The 17,381-nt window shown below is 35.4% G+C and overlaps 1 protein-coding gene across 5 annotated transcripts in view; it reads right to left on the bottom strand.

Annotated features, from left to right (window-relative positions):
• ASCC3 (activating signal cointegrator 1 complex subunit 3) overlaps positions 1-17,381 on the bottom strand; it is a 334,732-nt gene that overhangs the window by 298,481 nt on the left and 18,870 nt on the right. For 3 of the 5 annotated variants that reach the window (XM_027089736.1, XM_027089749.1, XM_027089725.1), the window contains exons 2-3: positions 9,205-9,335; positions 6,323-6,473 (exon numbers count right to left, since the gene is read on the bottom strand). In XM_027089736.1, the coding sequence (XP_026945537.1) occupies positions 6,323-6,473; positions 9,205-9,294 (241 nt within the window). In that variant the 5' untranslated portion in view covers positions 9,295-9,335. Of the gene's footprint in view, positions 1-186; positions 1,678-6,322; positions 6,474-9,204; positions 9,336-17,381 lie in introns of those variants that run through there. The other 2 variants (XM_027089758.1, XM_027089740.1) reach the window with 2 other exon arrangements.

The following is a 17,381-nucleotide window of genomic DNA, read 5'->3' as shown; positions in this document are numbered from 1 at the left end:
TCCACTGTCTGTTAATGTACTTTTTTTCTAACAAGTATGTTATCTAAAGTTGTCACATGAACCTTACAATCATTCTCCTCATTTTACAGAGAAACACAGATATAGAAAGGTTAAATAACTGAAGTTTATTCCCCCAAAAGGACTTCAAGTAGTGAGACATTCAGCCATGTCTCACTACTTGAAGTCCTTCATGATAAATCAAGTATCCTTAATATCTGTGGGCCAGTTTTTGGACTCTCTTCCATCTGGTTTATTCGTCTATCCTTGGATCAATCCTTCACTGTCTAAATTACTGATCTTTATAATAAGTCAATATCCAGAGAGTAAGCTCTCCCTCTTTGTTTCTCAAGGTTGACTTGGCTGTTCTTCACCTTTGAATTTCCACATAACTTTCAGATTATCTTGTAAATTTCTACATTCAAACACATACCCACAAACACAAACCTGCTGAGATTTTGACTGGGATCACATTGAACCTGTAGATCAATTTGGGTAAAAATGATATCTTTATAGTAGTGAGTGTTTCAAGCCTTTGTATATCCCTCCATTTATTTAGGGCATCTTTAATTTCTCTCAATAATATTTTAGTTTTCCAAGAGAAAACCCTGCTCACCTTTTGTTAAATTTATATCTAGGTATCTGATGATTTTTAATACTTTTGAAAATGGCATTTTTGAAAAACTGCTGCTCGTAAGTAGAAGTAAAATTGATTTTTATACTGACCTTGCTAAATTCATTTTCTAACAATACAGTCATTTGACTAATGGCAGTTTTTTTCAATCTTTATACTCTTTCTTTCTTTTTCTTGCTTTGTTACATTAGCAAGTACAGTGAGAAACAGAAGTGATGATAGCATTCTTCTCTAATTCACCATCTCAAAAGAGAATATTTTTCAATGCTGTAACATTAAATATAACATTTGATCTAGGGTTTTTTATAGATACCCTTTAGCAAATTAAGGAAGTTCCTTTTCCATTCCTAGTTAGCTAAGTATTTTTTTTAATCGCAATTGGATTTTAGATATTCATAAAATGCTTTTTCTTCATCTACTAAATAATCATATGGCTTTTAAACCTTTATTGCTTTACATGAAATCACACTATTTTTCCCATTTAACAATTTAATAATTAACATTTTGTGCACTCACATGCACTTGCGCCCTCTCTCTCACATGTATTTCTTTAACTGATCCATTTGACAGTATATTGCAGTCTTCATGACACTGAGATTTAGGATATCTTACATAGCCACACCACCTATCTCACCTAAGATCTTACCTAATATTACCTAATGATACCCAACACATATTCACATTTCTACAATGGCCCCAAATATATCTTTATACTTTTTTTCCGGTTCAGGATTAAATCAAGGATAGTATATTACATTTGATTATTATATGCCTGTAACCTCCCTTAATCAACAATATCCTCCTTTTTAAATGACGTTGAATGACCTTGCCCAGTAAAGCCAAAAAGGCACATAGATTTCTTTGTCTGAAGGTTTTTAATTACAGATTCAATTTCTTTAATAGTCATATATTCAGATTTTCTATTTCCTCTTTTGTCCATTTTAGTCATTTTTGTCATCTTGGTCCTTTGAATCTGTCAAAAGCTTTGCTCATTGTCTCATCTTCTTCTTCTCCATCTGGTCTCCTCTTCCAGAATGGACAGTCACCTTTAGGAAAAAGTGGCCCAAACCAGGGTCATGCTTTTGGGGTTTATTCCTGCTTCTAGATCTTGGCCCCATAATTCTTCACTGCTTTGGTTGTATGCTGATGCAGTCAAACAAATTTTATGTTTTATAGTTTTTCTAGTTATTCTCAGCAGAGAGTTGTTCCAAATTACCTTGTCTGCCAATCTATGAGAAGTAGAAGTCAACTTTTTTGGAATCCACAATTTTCAAGATAGCTATTTTCACAAATACTTCTGCAAAACCTCCTGCCATATCCCATACACAACAGGCCTTTATTATTCTAAATGCCTACGCTTGCTTCCATAGACAGAATTGCCAGATTCTGCTAATACCTTCTTATACTTCCTTTTTCCAGTCATTACTTTATAAACTGCTTTCCACTCTCAGTTTTTTTTTTTTTTCACTCTCAGTTTTGATTCCTCACTTTTTTATAGTAAAATCTTATTTCCTTGACAACTCAAAAAACATAATGAATTCCCAAATTCCCTAAATCACACTTTGTAAGTTACTCCTGTCCTACCTTTTGGTTCATGCTTTTCTCAAAGATAAAGTTATTAAAAGTAAAATGTATAAAAACACCAAAATCCAAATAAAGCAGGGGTTATAAATTAAAGAAGACAAAACAAATGTGTCTGTGTATGGCAAAATAACTTGATCACTGAAAAAAAAAAAAAACAACAACTAGTTCAGTTCTGGCTGAGTCCTGATCTGTACTGAGGATTCAGAGTAAAATTATTACATCATTCTGCTTGGCCTTAGGAGAGAGATTCGCTTACAAAGCTGATTAGGGAACTGCTGGGTCTTTCTACTGATCTTTCCACCATTCTTGACCCCCATCCTACTTTCTACGTACTCTGTGTAAATCTTAGCCTCCTGAAATGATCATTTAAAACTCTAAATAACAGAAATACATGCCTAATACATAATGCATTTTACTGACTGTCATTCTCAATCTTGACCTCTTATTTTCAAAAATGTTTTTACTTAGAGCACATAAAATATATTGACAAAGTTTCATTATGAGCAGAATATAGGTTAATATGACTATGCTTATCCTTCAAAATCCATGGAGGAGATAGTTATATCTACAATGAGTAATTAAATAAACTAAGATTAAGAGCCAAGAATACTATTTTTAAATAATTTATAGTATTTTCTCCCTCAAGCTAAGTTTTATTATTAAAATACTCTTTGTGGGGAGAATGAAATTGTAAAAAGGTATAAGAATGTATCAAATATAAACCTGAGAGAAAAATAAGTACTTTAAAATTACAAAAATTTTTAAAAAGCTACCACTTGTAAGACATTGTCAGCATCAGAGGTAGTAGAGACCATGGTTGACTTTTAGTTGGATTCTCAATACTTCATTTACTTATTGAACATCTGTGTATCCCTTGCACCACATTAGGCACTGGAGTACAAAGGCACTGTGATTCCTAGAATCCCTGTATCATCAAGGCATTCACAGCCCATGAGGGAGAGGACAGAGGTAAATACCAAATAATGAGAAAAAATATAGAATAGATGCCATTCTAATGGAACACTATTAACACTGGAAAGGAATAACAAAGGACATGGATGAAGCCTAAGCCATTTCTTCAGAGATGAGAAGCATTTTACCAGATAATCACAATGGGGAAAGTTATGCTAACATATAATGACAGAGAGACTGCTTAGGAAAGTAAGATAGTAAACATTATATATGTTAGGAACAAAGGCCGCATGTGACAGAATGGCAAGGAGATGAAAAGGTAAATTATTTCAATTCATAAAGGAACTTTTCCTTTCCCATTCTAAGGAATTTGGTCTAAAGAGCAAGCTGGGAATAAAAATGAGCTTTGCTTCTTATAACAATCAGTCTAAAAAAAAAAAAAAGATAAGTCTAGTGACTGTGAAGAAGTTGAATAAGAAAGGAAGGGTGAGGCGATAGGTTACTGCAGTAGTTCAGACATGCTATAGTAAAAGCCTAAACTAGGGCAAATATGCAAAGGGAGTCAATCTGAGAATAGCTGAAAAGTAGACTTGGACAGAACATGATCTCTAACTACAAGGAAAGGAAAGAATTTAGGATTTCCATCATGTTTCCATTTCAGAATTTTGGTCTAGGCCTGCCTGTGCCACAAATCAACCACGGGGTTCACTTAACCTTCAAGGACCCTGTTTCTTCACATACAACATGAAGGGACTGGACAAAATGTTCCCTGATGTCCCCTCCAGCTTAAAATACCTATTACTCTGACTGGTCAATACACATGTACCTCATACTACTATGCTCAACTGAAATATAAGTCATTGTTCTTTTTACTTTATTCTCTTGCTCCACGTTTTTAACACAATTACACCAAAATTACCTGTGCTAAAAGAATGATATAAGAGGAAACACAAAGACATTTTTTCCATAAGACTAATCATTTCAATGCTGCTAGTTTTAATTACACTTCCAGTATCAGCAGTATTTTCATTCAGACAGAGTGGATGACTACTAGTCAACTACTAGTTTCACTAATAGTTTTTCAACTTAAACACACCATTAAAAAGTAGATATAATAGAGCATTTTCCTAAATACAACCCTAAGATTTTATCTGTCATGAAAATATTCTTTTAAGACATTACATCTCAAAATAATCAATTCCTTAAACACGTCAGTCAATAGATTAGTTCCTGAGTATGACTCAGATGCTTTGCTAACAGGCAAAACTCCTAGAATTATGTTTAATGATCGGCTATTTAAAACAATAAGTTTTGACTTTTCAGAGATATTTGGGGGAAGTAGTCTAAAGAATAACTTATTTTTTAATAACCTTAATTTCCACATCATTTAATAAAGAAATATTTAGTCATGGTACTGAATAAGCTCAATATTTTATACTATTTTTGCTAAATATTCTGAGGTATTTTCATAATAAAATTAAAGGAAGGATATTACAGTTTTTGAAAACTGCTTAAGTCAGACCACCCCCCGACAAATAATTCTAACATCTTAGAAATGAAGACAGTGAAGCCCAGAAGGGTTACGATCCTACTCAAGGTAATCTAGGTAGATTGGAGACTTTGCATTTTTGCTACTATTTTCTAATGAACCTAACTGCCTCAGTATTCTTAAAACATAAAGTCTATGTCAAATGCTGTCACAAATCACATCAGTGCGCTCTATTTTCCCTAGGCTTAGTAAGTAATCTCAATTCTCACCAAAGCCCTTGAACTTCAAAAGATCATCTAACTGCAAAAACATACATGACATTCATTTTGTACTTTCACAACTTAAATTATGGGGGCATTAAACTCAATATTGTACTATACTACAAACCAATGATAATTAAATAATACATCAAAGTCAAAATATTTGAATAATAAATTCTAAGATTTGATGATTATAAATAAAAAGTCTTCAAGTATACAAGATATAATAGAAACACCTTACAAAGCTGGTGAAGGGAAGAAAACTGCCAACCAGCATATGGTGAAGTTAGGATCTAAATTTTCGTTCTACTAAGAAATCACCTGAGAAAACTTTTTCATTTATTTATCAAGTGAAATTTTATTAAGACCCTAAAATATACCAAGCACTATTCTAAGCACTGGGGATGGAGTGTGTTGAACAAGAAAAATAAGATCCTATTCTCATGAAACTTACATCCTAGTAGCAAAACACAGGCAATAAACAAACAAGCAAAATATCAGATAATAAATGTTATGGAGAAAATGTTACCGAGGGTTACAAGATAAAGAATGACTAGGTAACCTCTTAAGATTAGATGATCAGCGAAGGCCTCATTAAGGAAATAATTTTCAGGTGAGCTCAAAATAACAAGAAAGGATCTACACACTCTAAGATTAGGACAGAAGAACATTCTCAGCACAGGAAACAGCATGTACAACGATCCCCAAATAGGCACCAACCTGGTGAGTTTGCAGAAGTAAGAAAAGGCCATGTGTCTGAAGCACAGTTAGTGAAAGCAAGGATGACTCAAGGTCAGAAAGAAAGGTGAAGGCCAGATCATACAGAGCCAAAGTTATCAGTCTGAACTTTTTATAGGTAGAAACCTGAATTTGAAGTTAGAACTACAGTAGTGTTAACTATGCTTTTTAATTATCAGAGTCTGGAACGGGACAATGAATTTCCATGAACAAACTCAGATGTTTTACCAAAGAGTCACATGATTTGTTTTACTCTGTCTTCAATTTTGGGAAACTAACTTTGATTGTAACAGATTGTAACAGAGTGTTACAATCTCTAACTACAATTTCCTTCAAATGTAATCAAATGATGTAAATATTAGTGTGCAACAGGAATTGAAGAAAAGTTCAGCTTCAGTACTGGCCCTCACTGTGTGTTAGGTGGGCATCTTAAGGTTCCTTCCAACTACAGAAAATTTTTAATTTACCCTAATCCTTATTTCAATAAAGACAGTGGTTTAAAACTCTAAATTCCTATAAATCCCTCAAGTTGACTGTATTATAATTACTTACTTTTGCCTCCCTGAATCCTAAGCTCCTTGATAGATAAGGCTGTCTCATAATTATGAATACTTCCCTGGAAATTTTAACCTTTCACTCTATAGTATATAGTTTAAAAGGCATCTATTTTTGAACTTTAGTGGATTAAAAAAAATAACAAAACTATACCTATTTGTTTTGCAGCCTGCAATATATCTTTTAAGTCTTCATTTACACTTTGCATTTCACTCTTCTCCAGCTTTTCATTCAAAAATTTTACAATCTTCATCCATGTCAGGTCCAAACCTACAGTTTGTTCATGAAGTTTAGACCGCTTCAACTGAAACAGACAGAATAATACAGAAACATACTGATTAAAGATTTTCTCAATTCTATCATTTATTACATATATTTTGCATTACATTATACAACTTGGCACTACCCACAAGAATTCAAAATTGTATCTACTCACATCCAAATTTACATCTCCCAGAAGGAGCTTTATTTAACTGTGATTTAAAAGAATCTCATTTGTTTAAAGATATGTTTTAAAAAAGGTTCTTTTTTTACAGTTTAATCACAATGAATACTCATTATGAAATAATTTTCATACGGCAAAGTAAAAAGCAAAATGTCCAACATCCAGATAACAATCGGTAACACCCCACATACCTCTTTTCCATTTTCCTGCTCGCTTTTTTTTTTAATTTATTTTTTTAATTTATTTGTTTGTTTGTTTTTGGCTGTGTTGGGTCTTCGTTTCTGTGCGAGGGCTTTCTCTAGTTACGACAAGTGGGGGCCATTCTTCATCGCGGCGCATGGGCCTCTCACTATCGTAGCCTCTCTTGTTGCAGAGCACAGGCTCCAGATGTGCAGGCTCAGCAGTAGTGGCTCACGGGCCCAGTTGCTCCGTGGCATGTGGGATCTTCCCAGACCAGGCCTCGAACCCGTGTCCCCTGCATTGGCAGGCAGATTCTCAACCACTGTGCCACCAGGGAAGGCCCCTCCTGCTCGTTTTTAACATAGCTTAAACCATACTGTATATAAGAACTTTATGTGATGCTTTTTGATGAAAGGCATTTAAAGAAAATAAGACTCCTATGACAGGTTCAATATATTCAAATCAGTATTGCTTTCCTAAGTCTGATCCTAGAACAAGTTAGGCATCCAGGGGATTCTTATCTATACACACACTTTCCTTGAGACTATAAATCTTTCCATTCTCAAGAACTGACACAGAAAGCAATAAAAATTTTACTTCATATCATTGGACTTGATCCATGGATTAAACTTCATGATGTTTTGTGACCAAATGAAAAGTAGCAGGTCTGACAGAAAACTGTAATTTTCCTCTTGGTTCTATTGACAATATTCCTATTACTTTCATAATTCACTATTACTTCCCTGCCTCAGTTTTCTAAACTGAAATGGAGCTAATTAATCTGGGTTTACGGGGAGGAAAACAGGCAAATGTAGAGATGAAATAAGACTGGCCCAAAGTTGAATTGTTATAATGGGTCATAGGTACACAAAGCTTCACGTTACTTTTCTCTCTCTTTTGTATACGTTGGATATTTCCCAAGATAAAAAATTACATTAAAATGAGGCTCATTATATCTGCCACTTTCTTCCCCCAGAGGGGGAAAATGTGTTTAAAAGCCTACAAAAACAAATTGAATGACATGGGATGAGCATGTCGTCCTTATAACTTTCAAATTTTAAAATCTTCTGTTGCGTCTCTTATATAAAATAACTTGTAGGGCTTCCCTGGTGGCGCAGGGGTTGAGAGTCTGCCTGCCGATGCAGGGGACGCGGGTTTGTGCCCCAGTCCAGGAGGATCCCACATGCCGTGTAGCGGCTGGGCCCGTGAGTCATGGCCACTGAGCCTGCGCGTCCGGAGCGTGTGCTCCGTAACGGCAGAGGCCACAACAGTGAGAGGCCCACGTACCGCAAAAAAATAAATAAATAAAAAATAACTTGTAAAGGGCCTTGGTTAGGCAATGAGAGGAAATAATTCAAGTTTAAGATAGCAATATTAATTAACTGTATAGAATATATCCTTATTTTAATTGCTGTGAAAATGCAAAATAGCTCCCATCATAAAGAAGGTTAACTGTTTTGTGTGTAGCAAAATTCTGTATCATCATTAGAGGAAAAATCTACCTAAAGACTGTTACAAATCTTTTTTTCCTAGTATCAATCTTTCAGTGAAGCTATTAATTGTAAAACTGCATAAGGGCTTTAAGCAATAAAATTCCAACCTACTAGGAAACAATGTTAATATTCTACAAGAGTCAAATAAGGAGTCAGAAAAGGGACTGCTGTTTTTTAAAAAACAGCATAGGGCCAGTTCCTTCATATACTATATTAAATGGCTCATTCCTTCATATGCACAGTTCATGGACCTTTAGGCCTATTACATCCACAACCAATTATAAGGACAAGACAGAAGTGAATTATGAGACCAGCTACAGAGTTTAAAAGATTAATATTCACATTTGATAAGAATTTGACCAGAGATCTGAAAACTTACTCAGATGATCTAGAGGTAAATTACTGGATTAAATTACAAAATTAATTGAGGCAGGTATCTTAGGAACAGAAAAGTTAACAAAGGATTCAATATCATAGTTCTATTTGTTCTCTTTCACAATAAACTTGTAAGTGCTTAAGATAAGTATTCCCACAGCAAACATCAATATGCACATTCCCCTTCTTGGTATAATACCAAAAAAGGTAAAACTTTCCATTTTTAAAAATGCACACAAGGACTTCACTCGTGGTCCAGTGATTAAGAATCAGCCTTCTAATGCAGGGGACGCGAGTTAGATACCTGGTCGGGGAACTAAGATCCCGCAAGCTGCGGGGCAACTAAGCCTGCGCAACACAACTAGAGAGCCCAGGCACCAAACTACTGAGCCTGCGTGCCACAACGAGAGAAGCCTGTGCACCACAACAAAGACCCACTGCAGCCAAAAACAAACAAAAAAAAGCACACAGAATTGAGAAAAAGAATGCCAAATATTTACCCGTATCTTATGTTTATAATGGTTTTCATCTAAAACGTTTACCTGTAAGTCAGTCACTTCTTCATTATAATTATCTTGCTTGGTGACATTTGAAAAGGAGCGCAAGGCTCCTGTGAGACGAGGTAAAGCCATCTATTATTCAATCAGCGATCCATACAACGAGAAGCCTGAAACTGAAACAAAACAAGATGATATTTATCTGTAGAGAGGAGGTGGGAGAGGTAATCAAATTCAACAAATTAGCCTGTATAAGAAAAAAAGAAACTAATTAGTTAAAAAGCAATTGCTACCAATGTTGAAAAATTCTCCTGACACATTTTCTACCCAAGTAGTTTATTTAATAATTCATTGGCTTATAGGTGAAAAAGAAACAGACAAAAAAAAACCCCACTTGTTTGTGGGTACTACCATAACATTCCTTCAAATGAATTCTACCAATTCCTAAGTACAGGTGTCAAATACTTTATTACTACAGCCAATAATATTGAGAGAGATAAAAGCACCTGCCCATCTTTTCTCCAATTTCATTTTACACTCACTGATTTCATTTCACATTATCCCTTACTTTCAGTCTCACTGGCTTTTTCTCTTCTTAAAGTATCAAGCATGTTTCCACCTACTTGCATTTGCATTACTTGGAATGTTCTTCTGATCCTCATACAGCTGACTCCTTGACACAAAAGTCTTGGCTTAAAAGATGCCTCCTGAGATGGGGCCTTTTTTGACCACTCAATCTTAGACAGGGCAGCTACCCAGTTACTGTCTATCATAGTACAACATTTCAATTATTTTTATAGGCACTAATTAATATTTGACATTCTCTTATTTATTTACTTATTTATATATTGTCTTACCCCACAAAGAGTAAGCTTCATGACAAAAAAGATCTTCATTTCACTGATCTCCCCTAGCAAACAAAACAGTACTAAAATATTTTTGGCACTCATTAACTATTTGGTTAATAATAAAAAGAAGAAAACTGGAGAAAAGGAGACCATGGTAACAGGGAGACTGAAGAATGAGAAAAGAATTAGAGCAGCTGAGGAAGGGGAGAATTCCCAGGGAAAGAAAGAAGTCAGGTAATCTGACCTAATCTTGTTTATATGCTAACAACTAAATAACTAATCTTTTGGCAAACAGACTAATTATATTTGCTATGAGGGGAGTCCTCATCTATGGAATACTCTTAGAGGGTTATCCTGGTTTAAGATAGCTTATTACAACAAAACTACAATGTGTATAAGGCATGACTGCCTGGAGAATGTCACATAAACTATGTAAGTCCCTAGGACAGTTCTCAAATAGGGATGATTTTGCCCCCGTTGGGACATTTGGCAATATCTGGTAACACTTTGGGACATCACATCTGGGGGGTTGGGAGGGTACTACTGTTTTCTGGTGGGTAGAGGCCAGTGATGCTGCTAAACATACTATAAGGCACAGGACAGCCTCCTCACAACAAAGAATTATCTAGCCCCAAATGTCAATAGTGCAGAGCTTATAAAAACCTACTCTAGTCTAAAACAGAGATGTTTTATAACCCAAACACTTCTCACAGTGTGAAAAGACCAACAAAACTCAATTAAGAGACCTCACTAATTGTTTGGGCCAAAGAGCGTGTGTCTATTGTGAGACTGAAAGAAAGAACAACTAGGGGGACATATAGGATGCCTCAGACCACTCCTTGTTTCTGCTCTTCTTGATTGCATATACCCTTTGAAGTTATTACAAAGCTTAATACTTGGAAAAATCTCTGGCTCCTATATTAGTGTAATTAGATATAAAATAACTGTATGAAATGTTGAACAAAATAAGAGAGAATTTAAAAATAATGAATAATAATAAAATGACTAGGCAAATTTGAAAATATAACTTTTAAAAATAAATACTTGTTAAATTAAAAACTATCAATATATAAGTTAAACAATAGATTAAATACAGTGAAAAGTGGTGACCTGAAAGAGAGATCTGAAGAAATAACCCAGTATGCTGTTACAACTAGACAAAGTATACATTAAGTAGATCAAAGAGAAACAAGTCCAAATATATCGATACTCACAATAAATGTAAATGAATTAATCTTAACACCCAAAAGATTGACAGACTGAATTACTAAACAGCAATCAAGTAAACACTAGAGCTATACCTAAAATAGGACAGAGAAAGGTTGAAAGTTAAGAGATAGAATAAGATCCTCCTATAAATAATAACCAAAAGTAGCTGTAAATAATAACCAAATAAATAATAATAATATTTGGTTAAATAATAACCAAAAGTAGCTGGTGGCTATATCAATAGTATCAGATCAGACAAAATAGACTCTAAAAACGAAAGGTATTATTAGGGATGGGGGGAAAAAAACAAAAAAAACCCACTTCTCTACATAATAAGAAAAGATACAGCTCACTAAGAAGGTATAAAACTTTTGAATTTGCATGCCCTGATGGAATAGCCTCAAAATAGTTAAAACAAATAGACCTCCAAAAGAAAGTAACAAGTCCAACATCAAAGTGAAAGTTCAATAATTGATTAACTATTGATAGGTCAAATCAACAAAAATTCAACAAAAAATAGGGAACTTGAGCCGTGAAATTAGTAAATTTAACCTAACATATATGAAAATATATATTCTTTTCAACACTTGTAACAATTTTAAATGGTCTATGTATACGAGGCCATAAAGTAAATCTCAACAAATTTCAAAAAATAAGTATCATATAGATCAGGGGTCAACAAACTTTGCAGAAAGAGAGTAAATACTTAGGTTTGGCAGGCCACACGCAGTCTCTGCTGTATAATCTTTGCTTTTTTTTTTTCTTTAAAAAAACAAAACAAACAAAAAAACACCATTCTTGGGCTCAGGGTGACCAAATTAGTCTGCTGACCCCTGATATAGCTCATATACAAAATACAATTAGATTAGAGCAAAATACAATTAGATTAGAAATCAGAAACATAAAAGATTAAAAAACATAGATGATTGCATTACAAATCTGTAAGGAAATGGTATGAGAATGGCTGGGGCAAAAAATGGATGGATTATCCACACCACACTGAAGAACTTTAATCAGAAAAGTAAAATGATCCAATTTGCAAATAAACTCCCTAGCTAGCTGACTTCAAATTTCAAGTATCCATTGGGAATGAATTTAGGAGAGCATTTCTGGAAACGAGATGATTCCGAGAACCACATCTGGATTTTTCTAACACTAGATAACGTACTTTCTGGAGCATCTGGAAGAAGAAATGAAAGTAGGAGTCAGTGGACAGCAAAGAGACTCTCAAACTTTAGTGTGCATCAAAGTCACCGGAGGGCTTCTCAAATTGCTAAGCCCCACCACCCTATTCTTCACCTCCAAGTTTCTGATTCAGCAGATCAGATGGCACTGTGATGGGGCACAAAAATTTTATATTTCCAACACATTCTCCAGTGATGCAGCAGGTCAAGGACCATACTTTGAGAACCAGTTTTAGAGATAGTATCTTTTATTCTGAAGTCACCATTCAATTTTGTCTCAAATCAATAGTAACCAAGGAGTTTCCGTCTATACTAAGAATTGGGTGGCTTGAGTTAGGTTGCATAATCTGCTTCCCAGCAGTCTTTCTCAACAAGGTCTTACTGAAAGTGAACTGAATGACTTTTTTCTCAATTCTCCTACAGATGGAACATAGTTAATATCATCCATTGAGAAGTAAAGCATACAATGTATGCCTTAGGGCACTGGAGTTTAAATTCTCTACCTAGATTGAGAGAATTCTATTCAAAGACAAGAACGCTATTCATGATGACTGACATTAAGTCAGAAGTCTTTAAAGAAAGGTCTTGACACTAAACTGAACAGTATTCTGCCTCGGAACCTACTTTTTAACCTCACACGTTAGTGCTTTCAAAATGTAGAATCAGAACAAGAGACATGGGATACATGGGCTATTCTGCCTCAGGCAAGGTCTTATGAATTAACAAGTATTTGGGACCACTACTTCCATCATTTAGACATATCTCACAATAATCTGAATGTCCTGTCCCTCTCTTTAAAAAGCAGGCAGTAAGAGTTCATTGATTTTTACTCTAATTCACAAACCTAACAAACCCTAACAAAACAAGATACCACTCACACTGAAACTCTAAGAAGAGATCTAACAATGGGGCCTGGTAATGAGGTCACACTGTTATACACTGCACGAACAGGAAACTCTAAAGCTTCCTGAGGGCTCATCAAAATCATCAGTATGAATTATACTTGTCAAAAAATGAAGTAAAGCACATTACTTGGTTTTCTAATTTGGTTTTATCTATTTTCTTCCTCCAGTTAAATGACCAACACTGTAAAATGTAACAGCTCATTTCCTCATAGTCAGTCACCTATAAATCATTTATTCACAAATACTTGAGTATCTCCTATCTAGTAGGAACTGTGCTAGGCACTGAGTATAAATAAGGCTTACAGAACTCTATTCTTCAAAACTCATTGTATTCTGTACCAGTAAAAAGATCACCAACATTTAAGGGTATCTGAAATGTATAAAGGTCAAAATGAGAAAGCCTATTTTAAATCTTTGGTTATTCATTTAATCAGCAAATATCTATAGATCACCCACAATATATTAGATACACTGCAAGGATCTAGAGATTAAAAGAATAAAAATTTTGGTATGACTGCAGCTGCCCTAAATAAAAAGTTTACAGTATGGTTGAAAAGAAAGAAAAATAGTTGCAATAATTGTGTAGATATAACTGCAGGAAGACAAGGGAGAAAACACCTAAGAGGGTGAGAAGGAAGGTAGATAAGAAGAAAGGAAATTGAGATTTAAAGGACTTGAATGAGCTGACCTGGTGGGGAAGAAAAGGTTATTCCAAGGTAGAGATATAAAGAAGAAAACTAAAATAACAGATTATTGCTTAAAAAATCCCTATATAATAGTACATTTGGAGACTCATGAAATAAGACTAAAGATGTAAGCAGAGATCCAACAACATGTCTCAATTTAAGCATTTTTTATCCTGATAAAAAATTTAACATATTGTACAGAAATGACTCAAATATAAGTGTAGTGAACAGATGAAAGGTGGGGTTAAATTGAAGACAAGCAAACCAGTTGGAAAGTTCTTTCAAGAAACCAGGTGAGAGACAGAGGATACAACTGAGGCAGGGAAAGGCAGAAAAGGATGGATCTGAGAGATACTTATATTGGGGAGATAGAATAAATTCACGGGACAGGATGTGAAGATCAAGGGGAAAAGGGCAGGACACCCATATTTCTGGTTCAGGAGAAGCAGAACAGCAGAGTGTATGGGTACAGAGGGCATACTGGAAGACGAAAGATGATTAATTCTGCTTTGGAAAGTTTTGATCATGGGCCATCAAGTGGGATATATAGTTTGGGGTTTCCTATCACAGGTCTGGGCTGGAAGTACAGAATTTAGTGTTATCACTTCAACATAGTTAAAATCATGGATGAACATATTCCTTTAAGTCAAATTATTTATATATATAAACCTGTGGACCCTCTCCCTAAGAAAATAGACATATACACATATAAACATTTTGTAATCCATTTCAGAGGCTGCATGAATGTCATGAAACCTATCCATGTACCCCGAAAAACCTCTTGAGAGTAGACAGTACAGGGCCAAGGACAGCGTCCTAAGAGATCAGCAAAGAGCTGTCATATGAAGAAAGTGGTATCACATGAAAAAAGACAGTTTCAGATGTCATGCTAGAGAGTCCAGTGTACTTAGCCACTCTCAAGTCTTAGATGACTTTAGTACACATAGTTTCAAAAAAAATGGTCAGTGAAAGAAAATTTCAGTGGGTGAAAGATAAATGGAGGGCTTCTCTGGTGGCACAGTGGTTAAGAATCCGCCTGCCAACGCAGGGGACATGGGTCCGAGCCCTGGTCTGGGAAGATCCCCCATGCTGCAGAGCAACTAAGCCCGCGAGCCACAACTACTGAAGCCCGCGCACCTAGAGCCCGTGCTCCACAACAAGAGAAGCCACTGCAATGAGAAGCCCGTGCACCACAAGAAGAGTAGCCCCTGCTCGCCACAACTAGAGAAAGCCCGTGCGCAGCAACAAAGACCCAATGCAGCCAAAAATAAAAATAAAATTTATTTAAAGAAAAGATAAACAGAAAGGGAAGAAATGAGGAAATAAAATGGGTACTAGCTACTCTTTCAAGGAACTTGGTTGAAAAGAAAAGGAGAAGAGGCAAGAAATAGCAAAATGCATGCTGTTGAGAGTTTTTAGAAATACAGGAGAGAGTTGAGCACAATTCTATAATCAGAGTAGAGCCAATAGAGAAAGAGAGAGGTTGAATAACCAGAAGAAAGACTATGACTTAGGGTAGCCGGGTCCCTGAGAACGCAGGAGAGAGAATCATGGTTCTAGTGATAAGACTTGGATGGAAGGATGAACATGGAGGGATGGATGAGTCAAAGTGCAGATATGTTTGTAATATGGGAAGCAGAAGGTGAATGGGGGAGAAAAAATATGGTAAAAGAGAGTTCCACCAAAATGACTCCTATTTTCTTTGAGATCTGCCAAGACTATTCAAAAGATGAGATGGAATTTTTAAAGACAGAGGCAAAAGTTTGACCTTACCACCAAAAATGAGAGGAAATTGATTAATAAACCATAAAAGGATTTTTCAGGTGGCAAATGAATGCTCATCTCATACCGGAAACCATAAATTTAGAATGGCAACAATCTGGCAAAGGAATGAAGGTTGGTATTATAGAGGGTTAAGGCTTTATAACACAGGGACAGTAGGAGGACAGTGGAGCCTAAATGATGCAAATGATTAAGTGCTGGATTTGAGATCCAAAGGAAAGGAAAAAACATTCACCTAGGAGGTCTTAAAGATACAACGTCATAATGTTTATGGTTAAAATTTCTGATATATAAGACACAGTGAATGCTCATCAAGATAAACTGGCCTGCAAAGCAATTGTTACCACAGTAATTTCTATTCCACATTTAGCGTGGCCTACTAAATGACAAATGCACACATAAAAATATCCCTCCGAACAAATACAATTGCTAAAAGACTGAAACCCTAAAAGTCAATATTTTCCTGTTGGCCGAAGTAACCCCCACTACGGTTATCTGAATGAATCTTTACAGTGATTAGATATATGTACAGATAAAAAGGAACTGTCTTGAAGAAGTTAACTGCCCTTTTTAACATTCAAATAAGGAAGATAAAAATTTGACAGTAATGCATTTCCCTTTGTGAAATGATATTAACCAATAATGAGTAAGTTAGAATTCTAGTACACATTATTTTGAAGTATCACATAAAAAATTGTAGGATTTATTCTTCATATTCCAAACCTGTGCTTCTCAAGTCTAAAAAGGGTCTAACAGATTGATAGCAACTTTAGGAAAATATAATTACAGTATTTTTAATTATAAAAAATTAACAAAAACTCCAGAAGAGACAAACCGTATTTCCTAATGAGTATAAAGCCAAGCAATTACTTGTTGGTGATCATGGATACCAGGTAATTATTAGGAAGAAAAAAGAAAAAGTAAAAGGGATATAATGTAGGTAAGGAATAAAAACACTGAAAAGACGGAGTGGCCTATGAATGGAGTAAAAATTAGAATTTAAAATTTCAATACTTAAAATAAAATTATATGCCCACAAACCATATCGTTAAAAAAAGTAAGCTAAAATATTTATATTTTAATTCACCAGTTTAAAAAATCGAGCCGTGGGCTTCACTGGTTGGGAATCTGCCTGCCAGTGCAGGCGACACGGGTTCGAGCCCTGGTCCGGGAAGATGCCATATGCCACGGAGCAACTAAGCCCGTGCGCCACAACTACTGAGCCTGCGCTCTAGAGCCCACTCGCCACAACTACTGAAGCCCACACGCCTACAGCCCGTGCTCCGCAACAAGAGAAGCCACCACAATGAGAAGCCTGTGCACCGCAAGGAAGAGTGGCCCCCGCTCGCCACAACTAGAGAAAGCCCACGTGCAGCAACGAAGACCCAACACAGCCAAAAATAAATAAAGTAAATTTATTTTTAAAAAGTTAAAAAAATCAAGTTGTGATATAGTTTACACTGTTTAGATCAGAATTCAGAAAACATCAGCCTTAATAGCCTTAATATATGTAAAACATTATATATATAATCCTCTATTATGTCATTTCAAAATGGGGTGGTTTTTTTCATGGTAAATCCTATAGAAAATTTTAACTTAATCGTATTG

This window comes from Aethalodelphis obliquidens, unplaced genomic scaffold (assembly GCF_003676395.1).
Source record: "Aethalodelphis obliquidens isolate GAN/ISIS:26980383/991018 unplaced genomic scaffold, ASM367639v1 scaffold3, whole genome shotgun sequence".
Taxonomy (NCBI): domain Eukaryota; kingdom Metazoa; phylum Chordata; class Mammalia; order Artiodactyla; family Delphinidae; genus Aethalodelphis; species Aethalodelphis obliquidens.
This window is presented reverse-complemented; position numbering and strand designations above follow the sequence as displayed.